Genomic DNA, 13,906 nt, shown 5'->3' with positions numbered 1-13,906 from the left:
TGGCTTGGTTTCCTTGACTTCATCTGCACATGTTGTACTGTGGACTGCTGTGTAAGTGGCAATTCTGAGAGTAGAACAAGTAAATATTTGATTCAAAATCACAAGCGTCTTTTGAATACATATTGGATGAAAGGCGCTTGGATATAATCAGTTGACCTGTGTTGGGTGGTACAAGGGAACAAGCATGGTATATGGGAGGAATACTGAATTAGGATTGAAAATAGAGAGTAGGTCTAGCTATGTGACGCTGGACAATGATCATGGCTTTTTGAAACCTCACTTTGCCCATTTGTAAAGTGGAGATAATGATGCCTTATGAAGTTTTCAAGGAACAACTGAGATAAAGTTGTAACACTGGGTAAAATGTGATTCAAGATATATTTATATAAACAAAAAGTGGTGTTACTTTAGAGTTACTAAGGGCTTATTTGAATTTTGTACTATGACAAAGATGAAAAATTCGAATGACATTTTACCTTTCTGGTTTTAATAACTTTTTTTTTTTTTTTTTAAAGATTTTCTTTATTTGAGAGAGGGAAAGAGAGCATGAATGGAGGAGGGGAAAAAGGGATAAGCAGATGCGTGGGGAGCCCAACAACATGGGGCTTGATCCCAGGACTCTGACTGAGATCATGACCTGAGCTGAAGGCAGACACTTAACCAACTCAGCCACCCAGGTACCCCTGGTTTTAATTACTTTTAAAGACCATTATTAGGGGTGCCTGGGTGGCTCAGTGGGTTGAGCCACTGCCTTCGGCTCAGGTCATGATCTCAGGGTCCTGGGATCGAGTCCTGCATTGGGCTCTCTGCTCAGCAGGGAGCCTGCTTCCTCCTCTCTCTCTCTGCCTGCCTCTCTGCCTACTTGTGATCTCTCTCTGTCAAATAAATAAATAAAATCTTAAAAAAAAAATAAAGACCATTATTAAAGCAGTAGTCATTTAATACCTTTTTTGTTTTTTTAATTTCAATACCAGCATATGCCCATTAAAAGATTCAATCAGGAATTACATAGGGTAGAACCACCACCATAATGTAAATAGCAATAAAATAATTTTTAAGGATGAAAAAAAAGGACTCTAAATTCTGCATTTTCATATAATTTTATTCTTATTTTTCATTGTAACCATTGCATATTCTTTTTCTTTTCTTTTTTTTTTTTTTTTTTAAAGATTTTTTCTTTATTTATCTGACAGAGATCACAAGTAGGCAGAGAGGCAGGCAGAGAGAGAGGAGGAAGCAGGCTACCTGCAGAGCAGAAAGCCCGATGTGGGGCTCGATCCCAGGACCCTGGCATCATGACCTGAGCCGAAGGCAGAGGCTTAACCCACTGAGCCACCCAGGTGCCCCGTACCATTGCATATTCTTAAAACACCATTAAAGCTGAATGATTAATGCTAGCTACTGTAACAAATACTGCAGATCTAAGTGGCATAACATAATAAATTTTTTATACTAAGTCCAGTGCAGGTGTTCTTAACAGGCATTGTCTTGGCAGTTGTCCTCTAAGCGGTGACTCAGGTATCCCAGCTTCTTCTATTTTGGAATGCTGCTATCATCAATACATGACTTTTGGCATGGCAAGAGAGAAGGATTATTTGAGGGAGTTTTTTTTTCTTTTCTTTCTTTCTTTCTTTCTTTTTTTTTTTTTATGGAAATGGCCTACATAAATTTTATAACATTTCATTGGCCATAAATCAGTAGTGTCATCGTTTTTAGATGGAAAGGAGACCGGGATTTGTTGTCTTCCTATGTGTCCAGAAGGAAAATGAAACAGTTTGGTCATTGTCTTCGGGTATAAGCATTTTTGCAGATCTTAATACATTTGGTCTTCTGCTCACTATAATGGGTTTTATCATTAGCAATATATGACAGTGCCAGAGTGTTTTCTTTTTTAAGATTAATTAAAAAAATTTTTTTTAATTTTTAAGTAATCTCTACACTGAGAGTGGGGCTTGAACCCTGAGATCAAGCATCACATGCTCTATTGACTGAGCCATCCAGAGTTAAAAAAAATTTTTTTTTAAAGATTTATTTATCTCTCTTGGGGTAGGGGAGAGGGATAGAGTGTCAGAGAAAGGGAGAGAAGCAGACTCCCCGTTGAGTGCAGAGCCCCATGGGGGGCTTATCCCCTGATCCCGAGACCATGATCTAAGCTGAAACTAAGAGTTGGATGCTTAACCAACTGAGTCACCCAGGCACCCCGAGTTTTTTAAGTTATTGATCATTTTCTATATAATCAGTCCTTGATTATTTTCATAAAACTTTTGTGTTCTTGCTCCAGCAATATTTTTGATAATAAAAATTAACATAGTACTTACCTGCACATTTTAGGTATTTATTAACAGTCAAAGTAGTTAATAAGAAGAGCGTGGTCAGGGGCTGGTTGATGACCATCTTATTTAAAGTTGTCTAAGAGATGTGGTGGCAAAGTGACTTTTTTGGTTTATTCTTTGTCTTCTTCTAGCTCATACTACACCTTGAGTTTAGAAGTTATCATAGACTATTTCTTAAAGTTGCCACCATGAAATGATCATTCATGCAGTGAGGGGGTAGCTGATACTCCACAAGGGAGTACAGTCTCTGCCAGTGGTGGTGAGTCTGTTGCTAACTGGCCAGCCCCTTGACTAGGACATTTAGTCCCTCTTGTGAGCTTTGGTGAATTTACCTCTAAAATGAGAGAAATGATGATTTCGGAGGCTTCCTCCTACTCCAAAATGTCATGGCTGAATGGAATCTATTTATCATTTTCTTTTGGGCCTGCATGTTGGTTTTTATAACTTTTAACTATCATAGGAGGAGCCAGGAAGTTGTTTCATTAATAAGCCTAGTTAATCCACCTTATCTTGTTGGACCTGTGATGATAAACACAAATATTCTCTTCATGATCTTTATGCAGCCCTTGGTGTAGGATGACCATGGTAGAGGGCCAGTTGGCTCTTCTTACAAACTCACCCGTACCATACCACCTGTTTAGTGGCATCATTTCTCAGTTTCTTTTATTTATTTGAGAGAGAGAGAGAATATGAGTGGTGGGAAGTGGGAAAGGCAGAGAGAGAGAGAAGCAGACTCTGCTGAGCAGGGAGCCAGCCCAATACGGGGCTTGATCTCAGGACTGGAGATCATGACCTGAGCCGAACGAAGGCAGATGCTTAATTGACTGAGTCACCTAGACATCCCCATTTCTTAGTTTCAAAAGAAGTTTTTGTTTGTTTGTTTGTTTTTTTAAATTGGAAGAATATTTGAAATACTGATCTCTAAGTTATTCTTTTATTTTGACTGAATTCGCAGCAGATCCTAAGAAGTTATGTGTGAGATTTTTTGACTTTTGGCATCTTTCAGTGCTCTTAGGATACTGCCTTCTTGTTAGGTAGTTCAGATCAAAGTTAACACAGCCCCAGAGAACAAAGCCTTGTGTTAATGGATGAAGAACTAGGGTTCTAATTGTGGTTTCCTCTTAAACTTAAAATTTTTATAAAATCATGTTTGTTCTTCAGTCATAGTTTTTTTTTTCACCCATGAAATGTGAGTGCCCAGAATGCCAGCCAGTTATTTTGGATACATTAGAAGATGAACTCTGTATAATCCAGAAAATTGTGGGTTAGTTTTGTTCACTGCGCTTGGAACAATGCTTGGCACATATTAAGCCCTCATATTTTTTTCCATTTAATTTTTTTTTTAAAGATTTTATTTATTTGACAGAGATCACAAGTAGGCAGAGAGACAGGCAGAGAGAGAGGGAAGCAGGCTCCCTGCTCAGCAGAGAGCCCGACGCAGGGCTCGATCCCAGGACCCTGGGATCATGACCTGAGCTGAAGGCAGAGGCTTTAACCCACGGAGCCACCCAGGCGCCCCTCCATTTAATTTTTTTGAACAGCTAATGCAGTCGTGCCTCAAAATATATATAAAGGTTTCAAATCTTTTCACCTGTCTCATCTCTGTAGTTTTTTTTACCCCACCCTAATAACCACTGTTTCTACATTTTTTGTTTCTCTTTGCTGAATTCTTTATGCAAATACAAATAAAAATAGTACAAACTAAATATATTTCTGTGCCTTGCATTTTTCACCTAAAATGTCTTAGATGTTTGTCTATAGAGAGCTTCTCTGATTTTTCAGCGCTTCCCTAATTTTTTTTTTCTGCACAGTTCTGCAATAAGTAGGTGTCCCGTGATTTATTTAATTGGCTTCTCTTGGTAGGCATTTAAGTTGTCCTAGTCTTGCTCTGCACACAGGACTGCTTTGAATAACTTCATAAGTACATTATTTTGTATGAGTGCTAGTATAGCTGTGGGGTAAATTTCCAGGAGGTGGAAATAGCAAAGGATGAGTACTTCTAGTTTTCATAGATATTGCAAAATTTTTTTTTTTTATTTGCATTCCCACTTACTAGGTATGAGTGCCTTTTCTCCCATGGGCTCACCAACAGACTGTGCAATCAAACTTTTGAATTTTTGCCAATCTGATAGGTGAAAAATAGTTTTATAGTATAGTTTAAGTTTGTATTTCTTTTATGAGTGAGGTTGAGGTACTAAAAAAGCATTTGTTAAATGAATGGAATGCTGCATAACAGCCAAAACATGCTGTGCAATGTCTGATTGCTTTGTTTTTCTAGGTCTGACTTAGCCTGGATAGAGAGGCATTTGTATCTAATGGGCCCTTTCATGTAGAAATAGGTCTTGAGTGGTATCTTTTTAAAAATTTACTTGTCAAATAATTTTGCTTAAAGTGAATTAATAAAAATTACTAGAACTGTGTTAATAAAAATTATAGTTCACAAAGTTCACAAAGTGTTTTTAATTCACTATTTTATTTGAGCCTCACAATAACACTGTTATTTTCCATTTGTCATTATCCTTTGAAAGGTAAGCTATGTGACCCAAAAGGTTAACTGACTTGTTCAGAGTGAATATCATAGGTGGAATGGGGACTGGAATTATTTTTTGACTCTAAATTCTCCCACATTCACTATTAAATTCTCCTATGTTCACTGTTAAATCACTATTGTATCATGCTGCTAATTTTATTGACAATATTTTAGATGTAACAGAATGGTAGACAGTGTACGCCCGTTTAGCATGTTAGAAATTACCTCAGACTCCATGATTTCTTCTGGGCTTTTTTGTGGACCTCTTTCCATTTAAATTATCAGGTCTATTTTGAAGGTCTCATGGAGAAAGCAGATTGTTTAGTTTCATTTACACATACATTCAGTCAGCAAAATTTTGGAAGAAATAATAATACTAGTCATCTTCTTAGAGTTGCAGATACATATTTTGGGAACTGTTTAATTTAGACACTTTGCAGATTAAACTGAGGAATTCTTTCTTTCTAAAGAAAAGAAAAATATGTTTTTTTCCATTGATTTTAAAGTAATACATGCTTGCAAAAAATTCAAACAATACAAAATTTTTTTGTGTGTTAAGTGAAACTACTTTGAAATAAAAAATGATTTTTTTATTCCTTTTAGGTCTTTTCCCCCTAAAAATAAACATGGTACATATTAAATAGAATATACACATGCATGTGCCTGTGTGCACGTACACACGCACACATACATATACCTACACACAAACATCTTTATAGTTAATTTATGGTTGGAATAACTGGTTAATCATTTGGGAAGAAATGAAAAGAATAATACTTAGGGTTGCCAGTGTTGGGAAAACAGGTATTTTCATAAGTGGGCTTGTAAAGTGGTACAACACGTTTATAGACTATGGCAGTATCTACCAAATTCAAATTGTATTTTTCCTTTTATCTTGCATTCTCCTTCTAAATGTTTATCTTATATATCTCTGAATGATTATTTATAATATTACTTGAAATATTTAAATATTAGCAGTAACCTAAATGTCCATCAGAGGGTCCTTTTAAAAATAATTAGAATTATCTCTTATTTCAAATAATTTTGTCAAACAGAGAAATTGGATACTGCCAAGCAGAAAATAAAAGTTAGCAGCCTATTCCTATCACCTAAGATAAACATTATTGACATAACTATAAAAATTTGGATCCTGTTGTGAATTCTTAGAACCTGTCTTTTTTTAAAACTTAATACGTAGTGGCTATCTTTCCATAAAATTAAATAATTATCCATACATATATATGTGTATATATATATACACATATATATATATTAGGAAAGACAAATATAGAGTAATATAGATATTATGTTTATCAAGAATTGCTTTAATCTAAAGATCTTACCTGTAAGAGTTTTACATTTAGGCCTACTGTTCATTTATTGCCTGACTCTTCCTTAGCTTTAGTTTTTAGTAAACTTTGACATGTTTCACTCTTTTTGAGTTTTATCTATACTATTACATACTTAATATATATTTTTAAGTTCATTATTTTAAAAAGTTTTTAGAGATTTATTCATTTGAGAGAGAGCGGAATGGTGCACGTGGTCACGTATGCATGCAAAGGGGGGAGCAGAGGGAAAGAATCCCAAGCGGACTCCCTGCTGAGCACGCAGCCCAACTTGGGGACCCATCTCATGACCCTGAGATCATGACCTGAGCTGAAACCAGGTGCTGAGTGCTGAACTGACTGAACCACCCATCATTATTTTTAAACTTAGTAAGATAACTCAGTAAATTAAGTACAATAACTCATTCAATTAAAAAGTACTTATTGTTTACTCCATGTCAGGAATGGTTTTACATGCTGAGGACATAGCAGTTGTATCAAACAAATGTTTCCGTCCTTTCAGACCTTACAGTTAGGGGTTGAGGAATATATGGGACATAAATTTAAATATAGAAGGAAAAAAATAAAGTGTGTCTGTGTGTATCACCTAAGATCATGTCAAGTACCAGTGGTCCATGTATCACACCTGGGAAATTTGTCTTATAGCAACACAAAGATATGAAGGTCCTTGTAGACTCTGCAGAGACAGAGCATCATGATGGTGACTTCAACTTCAGCAGGTTCAGAAGAGGCAGTGTTTGTCTGCATCGCTGCCATATTTCTCTCTTTTGATTGTGCCTCTAGGTTCATAATGTTTACAGTACACATGAAGGTCTGTAGAATCGTGAGATTTTAATGCTTACAGAGCGTATGGAATCGGTTTTTGTAGAGTGGTTGTAAGGTAGGAGAGAAGAAAGTCTAAATTTTTAAGGGATGAAATTAGAATCTGGGTAAAATTTGCTAAATTAAATTTTAACAGTTTTGGTCTTTCTTTATGAAAATTTTTCCTTTAAGACCCTTTTATTTAATTTTTATTTAATTTATTTATTTTTATTTATTTGTTTTTTACAGCTAAAGGTATAGAAAAAATAGTTTCTTTGAAAATGTTTTAAATGGTTTACTGGAACATATGTTAAAAAATTTATAGGATTAAGAGTTAATGAGCTTATTTTCTTTCATATCACTTATTTTTTTTTCTTCTTTTCCAGAATTTTATAGGAGTGAAGTGATTAAGAATTCCTTGGTAAGTTTGCTTTCTGACAGGTATACTTGACTAAGCCTATAACTCCTGTTTCAGAAAATGCTGAGACATAAGTTCAAGTTCAGTTCTGCTATTTATTATGATACTTCTACGGTTAAATCTTCTGCTTAGTTATTGCTTAAATTTTCATTGATGTGTTCATTGTTGTATCTCTCATCCTTAGAACATGCCTGGCACATAGTAGGTGCTTGATAAATATTTGCTGAATGAGCTGATATTTTCTCTATTAAAAACTTCAGTGTTTTTTTTATTCATATTCTATAATTCTGTTAGGTTTTTTTTTGATTATCTGGTTTATGGAACATAATAAATGATGTCTTTGTTTAGATAAAATTCTTAAGAATTGTATGTTTAGGGCCATTGCATAGGCTCTTCCTACTTATTTTTTGGTGGTGGAATTGCTAAGGTAGAAATTTGGAAGTGTCCTACTTTTGATAATGTACACATGAGATATTTGCACAAATGGCTCAGTTTATTGAGCCATGTTGACAAAAAAAGGACTTTATGAGAATTATAATATCTTCTTAGTGGTCAAAACTGCTGGATTTGGCCTCTGTCCATTTTTTCAACCTCATTTCTCAGTAGTTTTCCTTACTCATTGTGCTCTAGGCATACCTCATTTTTTTGGTGCTTCAAACATGCTGAGCTCCTCTCCCTTTCTTCTATCTAGAACACTTGTTTCCCCAGCTCTTTGTTGAGGTCTCAAGTTATAGGACTTTGGTTTGGTCTTCTATGACTGTTCGATTAAGAGTGGTTCCCTTTCTCCTAGTCACTCTTTTTTATGTCACCTGTTTTATTTTCTTTAGAGCATTCATCACTCTTGGAAACTTCTGTTTACTGATTTATGTTGATTACATGTCTCCCACCTACTAGAACACAAGTTTCATGAGGGCAGGGACCTTGTGTAGAGTCTAGAATAGTATCAGTGCTCAGTAAATACTTGTTAGATGAATAAATGGATATCAGTTATGTTTTATGTTTACAGAATCCATTTATATACGGGTTCCATTTTGATCCTTACAACAACCTGTAAGGAGATGAGGTAGGTCTTAAGGAACTTACATCTAGAGAGGCCCAACAACTTTTGTAGTCACATAACTATAGGACTGGATCCTAAGTTCAGACCTCTCTCTTCAGGTCTCTGTTACTCTTGCCTCTTTATCAAGCTGCCTTCTCAATGTCTCTAAAATAAAATAATAAATTTGGATCCAGGGCCAGACAGTTTCCTTGAGCCTGTTTCTGAGGAGCTCCAATCACCAGTGCAGCTCTTGTTCTGCATATAGTAAATGACATGAAATGACTAGCGCTATGCCTGACACATAGTAGCTCTTGAGTCAATATTAGTGTCTCTTTGTCCCCTGGCTCAGGTGAAAATGTAAGTATTCTATACACCAGGGAGAGCTGGGGAAGAGTGGGTAGTTGCAGGGGCAGGTAGAATATAATTTCACCTTGATTTATTCTACCCTCCTTTGGGTAGTCAAAAGTCTATTGGAAATGGTTTTACACCATCCCATTGCTTTTTCTCTGGATTTGGTTCATAGTGGATCCTGTGCTAATAGTGCTACGTTAGTATATTGTTCTACATTATTGTATTTACTTGGTATTCACTTGCCTTTCAAGTTCATATTTCTAAAACCATCTCGTTGAATGTTAACTCTTCAGCCCTTCTGGCTCCCATCTTCTGTTGCTTCTGAGATGTCCATGAGGTTGTGATACCTTCATGCCTGGTGTACTTAGGTTGAATAAATGTTTTATAAAAATACTGTAGAATGGATTTCAGACAATGGAGATATTTGGACAAAAGACTTGCAAGGTCCTTTCCGGTTACAGTTTGTCCTGCTGTTGTTTCCTGGGGATCCCACTTTGAGCATTTGCGTCCATTGTGATTTTTGATGAACGGTTTCCTCTCACAAAGTAGATGACAGCTTTTGGAGGTCAAGAGACTGCTTGAATATCTTTATGTACTCTGGCTCCCCGTGTACTCCTTGGGAGTTGTTGGATAAATGTTGATTGGTTATGTTGCCTTTTAAGGATATTCTTTGAGGTTATGATATTTCTGGTAAGGATTGTCTTTCCTATCTTTTATAGCTTAATATAGGTTTGATAGACTGTAGTTCGTATGTTCTTTTCTTTTGGAAAGGACTCTTCCTTCTTTGTTTTTTTTTTTTTTTTGTTAAATCACTGTGACTGATTCAGATTAATGGGCATTGAGCACCACAGGAGTCAACAACTCTCCAGAATATGCTGGAGATGGCACACTGTTATCTCCCTTCTTGCTGTTTCTGAAGAACCACAGATGAGCAAAGTTTGTAGGGCTTTTTCCCTGCTTAGGAGCTGGTGATTTGTAAGCTGTTGTGATATCTGCTGAATAGAGTTAGTGATTTAAATGCTTTTATTCCTCCTGATTGCCTTTTGTTCTTGGCACATAGAAGGTGCTCAGCCAATGTTTCTTAGTGAATGGATTCCTCCATAAATGTGTTTATTGACTGACTTCTAAGTAATATCCTGAACCCCCAATCCTCAATTAGCTATTAAAGATTAGGTAAAGTAATGCTTCATTGATTTTTAGCTGAAGCTGTGGGTGAATTTTCACCCTGGTGAACTAAGCTGGACTCTAGTGAGCTTGTATTCTTTTTTTACTCCTTTAACTTCAAGGCTTCAACTGTTTTTCCTAGGTTTGTATTTTTTGCTTGGTCCCCAGTCCAGGGTGGCTGCTTTTGCCATTGTGATGTCAAAGGAAACATGGAAAATGGACATGAGTTAAAAAGAAAGTTTTCACCCAAAGATTAAATTGACCTTATGTGCATATTCCTTGGGTCTTTCTAACTCTTGGCTACTGCAGATCACTGCCGTGGTGCTGTTGGTGTTCGTGCCTTGCCTGGTATATTTGCAACTAGCCATGTGTGGCGCCTAAAATGTGGTTCATTAATACTGGAGAACTAAATTTTTAATTTTATTTAATTCTAATATAAATAGCCACAAGTGGCTAATGGATATGGTATTGGATAGCATGGTTCTGGATACTTCTGAAGAGCTTCCTTACAATCTGACATTAGCAGGAAGAGGTTTCCCTTTTTCTGTGCTTTGAGAAAACAAAACTTTGGGGGCACCTGGGTGGCACAGTCGGTTCAGGGACTGACTGACTCTTGATTTCAGTTCAGGTTGTGGGATCGAGTCCTGTGTGGAATTTTGTACTCAGTGTGGAGTCCGCCTGAGATTCTCTCTCCACCCCGTCTCTGCCTCTGCCCTGCCCCTACTCCCTCTCTCTTTCTAAGTAAATAAAAATCTTTAAAAAACAAAAGAACGAAGAACCTTGTCCTTATACTACTGATACCATTCTAAAGTGGTGTGATAGCTGTTCCTTTGGTTGTCTTAGCTTCTTTAATATATATGATAAACCTTACAAAGGGAGGGACCTGTATACGCATCTTCATAACCTCCAGAGTCATTGTGATGGCTTGTATTTGGCAAACAAGTAAGACAAGAAAAATAGCCTAAGCCAAGTTAGATCTAAAAGTCACCATTATTTTATGTTCACCGAGAAAAACAAACACTTGTAATTAAATTGAAACACAGGACCTTCGTAATAGTCCTGAATGAGTCGTGATTTGATCTTCCTAGCCTCTTGTTACTTTGATATTTCTTTTACCCATTCCAAGGTATTTATTTAGCAGTCTTTCCTTCCTTTAGGTATACTGCTCGACCTGTGTTGGGAATCTTTTGTATCTCAGTAACAGAACGTAAATACGCTTTCTCAATCTGGGAATTTCATTAAGTCTTAAAGAAAAGGATGGATTAGGGTTTTTTTCTTCATTCACAAATATTGCTTCTCTAATACCAAATTCATGTCTTCTTGTTTTATGTCTGTGCCCTTTGCCTATACAAAACTTAATACTTTTTTTTTTTAAAGATTTTATTTATTTATTTGACAGAGATCACAAGTAGGCAGAGAGGCAGGCAGAGAGAGGAGGAAGCAGGCTCCCCGCTGAGCAGAGAGCCCGATGTGGGGCTCAATCCCAGGACCATGGGATCATGACCTGAGCCGAAGGCAGAGGCTTTAACCCACTGAGCCACCCAGGCACCCCAACTTAATACTTTTTTTTTTTTTGAAAGTTTAACATACATAAAGAAGAGATTACAGTTTTAAATATACAACTTGATGAATTTTCTGAAATTGAATATACTGGTATAACCAGCTTCCAGGTCAATAAGTAGAGTATTTTTAATGACTCTGAAGGCCCCTCAGGCCTTCTTCAGTTACTGCTGCTGTCCTGACTTAACATCATAAATTAATTTTATCGACTTCTAAGCTATACAGAAATGAAATAATACAGTATGTACTCCTTTGTATCTGATTTGCACTTTATATTGAAAGAGTCTCAACTGTGTATTTTAAGAGTCATTCAGATTGTGGGTGTATTTGTAGTTTGTTTGTTCTGTAATACTGCATTGTATGAATGTACCAGAATTTATCCATTCTTTTGTTGAGGCATTTGGTTAGTTTCTAGTTTTTGAGTTAATATGAATAGTGCTGCTGTGACCATTCTCATGTGTATCTCTTATTGACCCTATGTGTACATTTCTGTTAATGTGATACATATCTAGGAGTGGACCTTTAGGGAGTATTCATAGGATCCACTTTAGTATTTATTACTAAATAGCTTTTCCAAATTTTTCTTTCATTTACACTCTTGCTAGCAGTGTTTGAGAGTACTGGGTTACTCTATGTTGTTCTGTATTTTTAACCTTTTGAATTTAAAAATCTGATAGATATTATATACAGGGCTTTTTGTTTGTTTCAGTTTAAACCCAGAGAGATACTTTAAATGGCATTAAAGTCAGCACAAGCAAACAGGGTTCAGCTTGCCTAATTTAAGAGTTTAAGAACAGTTATTTATAAGGTTGTGCATGTAGAGACAGTGCCATCTAGTGACTGCCACCTGGCGGTCAAAAATAGTAGAACCTTATTGATCTTAGTATTTCTAAAATTAAAATTCATCCTCAATATCGAGGAAAGGGCATGTTAGAATTAATGATAAATAGACTATGTTAGATGGTATTAAAAATAATGGCATAAAATAAAGCAGAATAGGAAAGTATCTGGCAGTGCTGGTTTCTGGTTTCCTTTGGTAGTCACATAGACAAAATGTCACATAGATGAAATCATTTGAATAGATACCTGAAGTAAGTGAGGGAGAAGCTATGTACCTGTGTGGGGCAAGACTGTTACAAGTCAGGAAGCAATAAGGTTACAAAGGCAGGAGTGTTTTTGAGGTCTTTAAGAACTGGCTAAGAAGCTAGTCTGGCTGGGGTTGGGTGGGGTGAGCAGAAGTGTTTTGAGGCAAAGTATGACAACATACTAGGCAAGTATGACAACAGGGGCAGAGGAATTGAGGGTCAGGGCAGCAAGGGAAATGACCTGGAGATATGGGAGGTGATGGTCAAGAGCTGGTCAGCCTGAGAGAGATTTGGACAGGGATATATATATATATATATATAGTTACAGGCCACACAAAGTTAGGGGTAGACAAAGACACTGTCTGGTAGACAAAGACATTGGATGTATTCATTTTTCTGTTTTCTAATGTCCCTAGCGCAGTGCTTCACCCAGAGAAGTCCAATAAATGCCTATTGCATTGAGTAACCGAAGAATCCAGCTTCTGCAGGCTGGAAAGTGGAGATGTGTCTCCAAGTTACAAGTCAGAGCTCTGGTTTCTACTCAGATATATTTAACATAGAACAATTAACTGTCAGTGTACAATTCAGCTTTAAAGTTCTCTGGCTTCAGGTAGCCATATTCTCTAAATGATTTGTTAACTTTTGGATTTTGTTATTGTTGTTCAAGAAGAGATTAGATTGAAGGGTCATTGGTTAATAACCGAAATGATTGAAGCAGTAAGAATGGAAGTAACTAAATTCTCTAAAGTTGATTTTGTATATTCACAGAAGTACAGATGAATTAGGTAATGAAACCATATGTACCCATCTTCAACAATTACAAAGTTGATCATTAGATACTTTTACAAAGAGGGAGTTTTTAAACTTCTATTACAAAATTAAAATCTCATAGTGGGAATAAGAGCAGTGGTAGTTTGTGTGTGTGTTGAAATTTGTACATGTGTGTTTCTTTAATAAATAAGAGGTATCAATTACAAAGTTACCCACCTTTGATACTAGTCGTGTGTTGGATGCATGATGTACATTGGTACTTATCCTGATACCTGTGCTATAAGGTAAGAAATATGCCTGTTCGATAGGTAGGGAAACTGATGTTCAGACAGGCTGAGAAGCTTGCTTTAGGCCCCTAGGGCAATAGTGATGTTGGAAAGCCCTGCTCTTCTACAGCTTTATGCTGCCTGCCTTACTTCACATTTCCTTTAGCTTTCTTCCTTCAACTGAGTCAGTGTCTGCTGGAGGTCGAGTAGAGGTCAGTGATGGCCCTTGTGATTGAATA

The 13,906-nt window shown here is 36.5% G+C and overlaps 1 protein-coding gene across 1 annotated transcript in view; it reads left to right on the top strand.

Moving 5' to 3' along the window:
• UVRAG (UV radiation resistance associated) overlaps positions 1-13,906 on the top strand; it is a 257,065-nt gene that overhangs the window by 33,030 nt on the left and 210,129 nt on the right. The window contains exon 3 of the mRNA XM_082682360.1: positions 7,400-7,454. Within this exon, the coding sequence (XP_082538486.1) occupies positions 7,400-7,454 (55 nt within the window). The remainder of the gene's footprint in view (positions 1-7,399; positions 7,455-13,906) is intronic.

Source organism: Mustela nivalis (assembly GCF_964662115.1).
Source record: "Mustela nivalis genome assembly, chromosome: 9".
Taxonomy (NCBI): domain Eukaryota; kingdom Metazoa; phylum Chordata; class Mammalia; order Carnivora; family Mustelidae; genus Mustela; species Mustela nivalis.
This window is presented reverse-complemented; position numbering and strand designations above follow the sequence as displayed.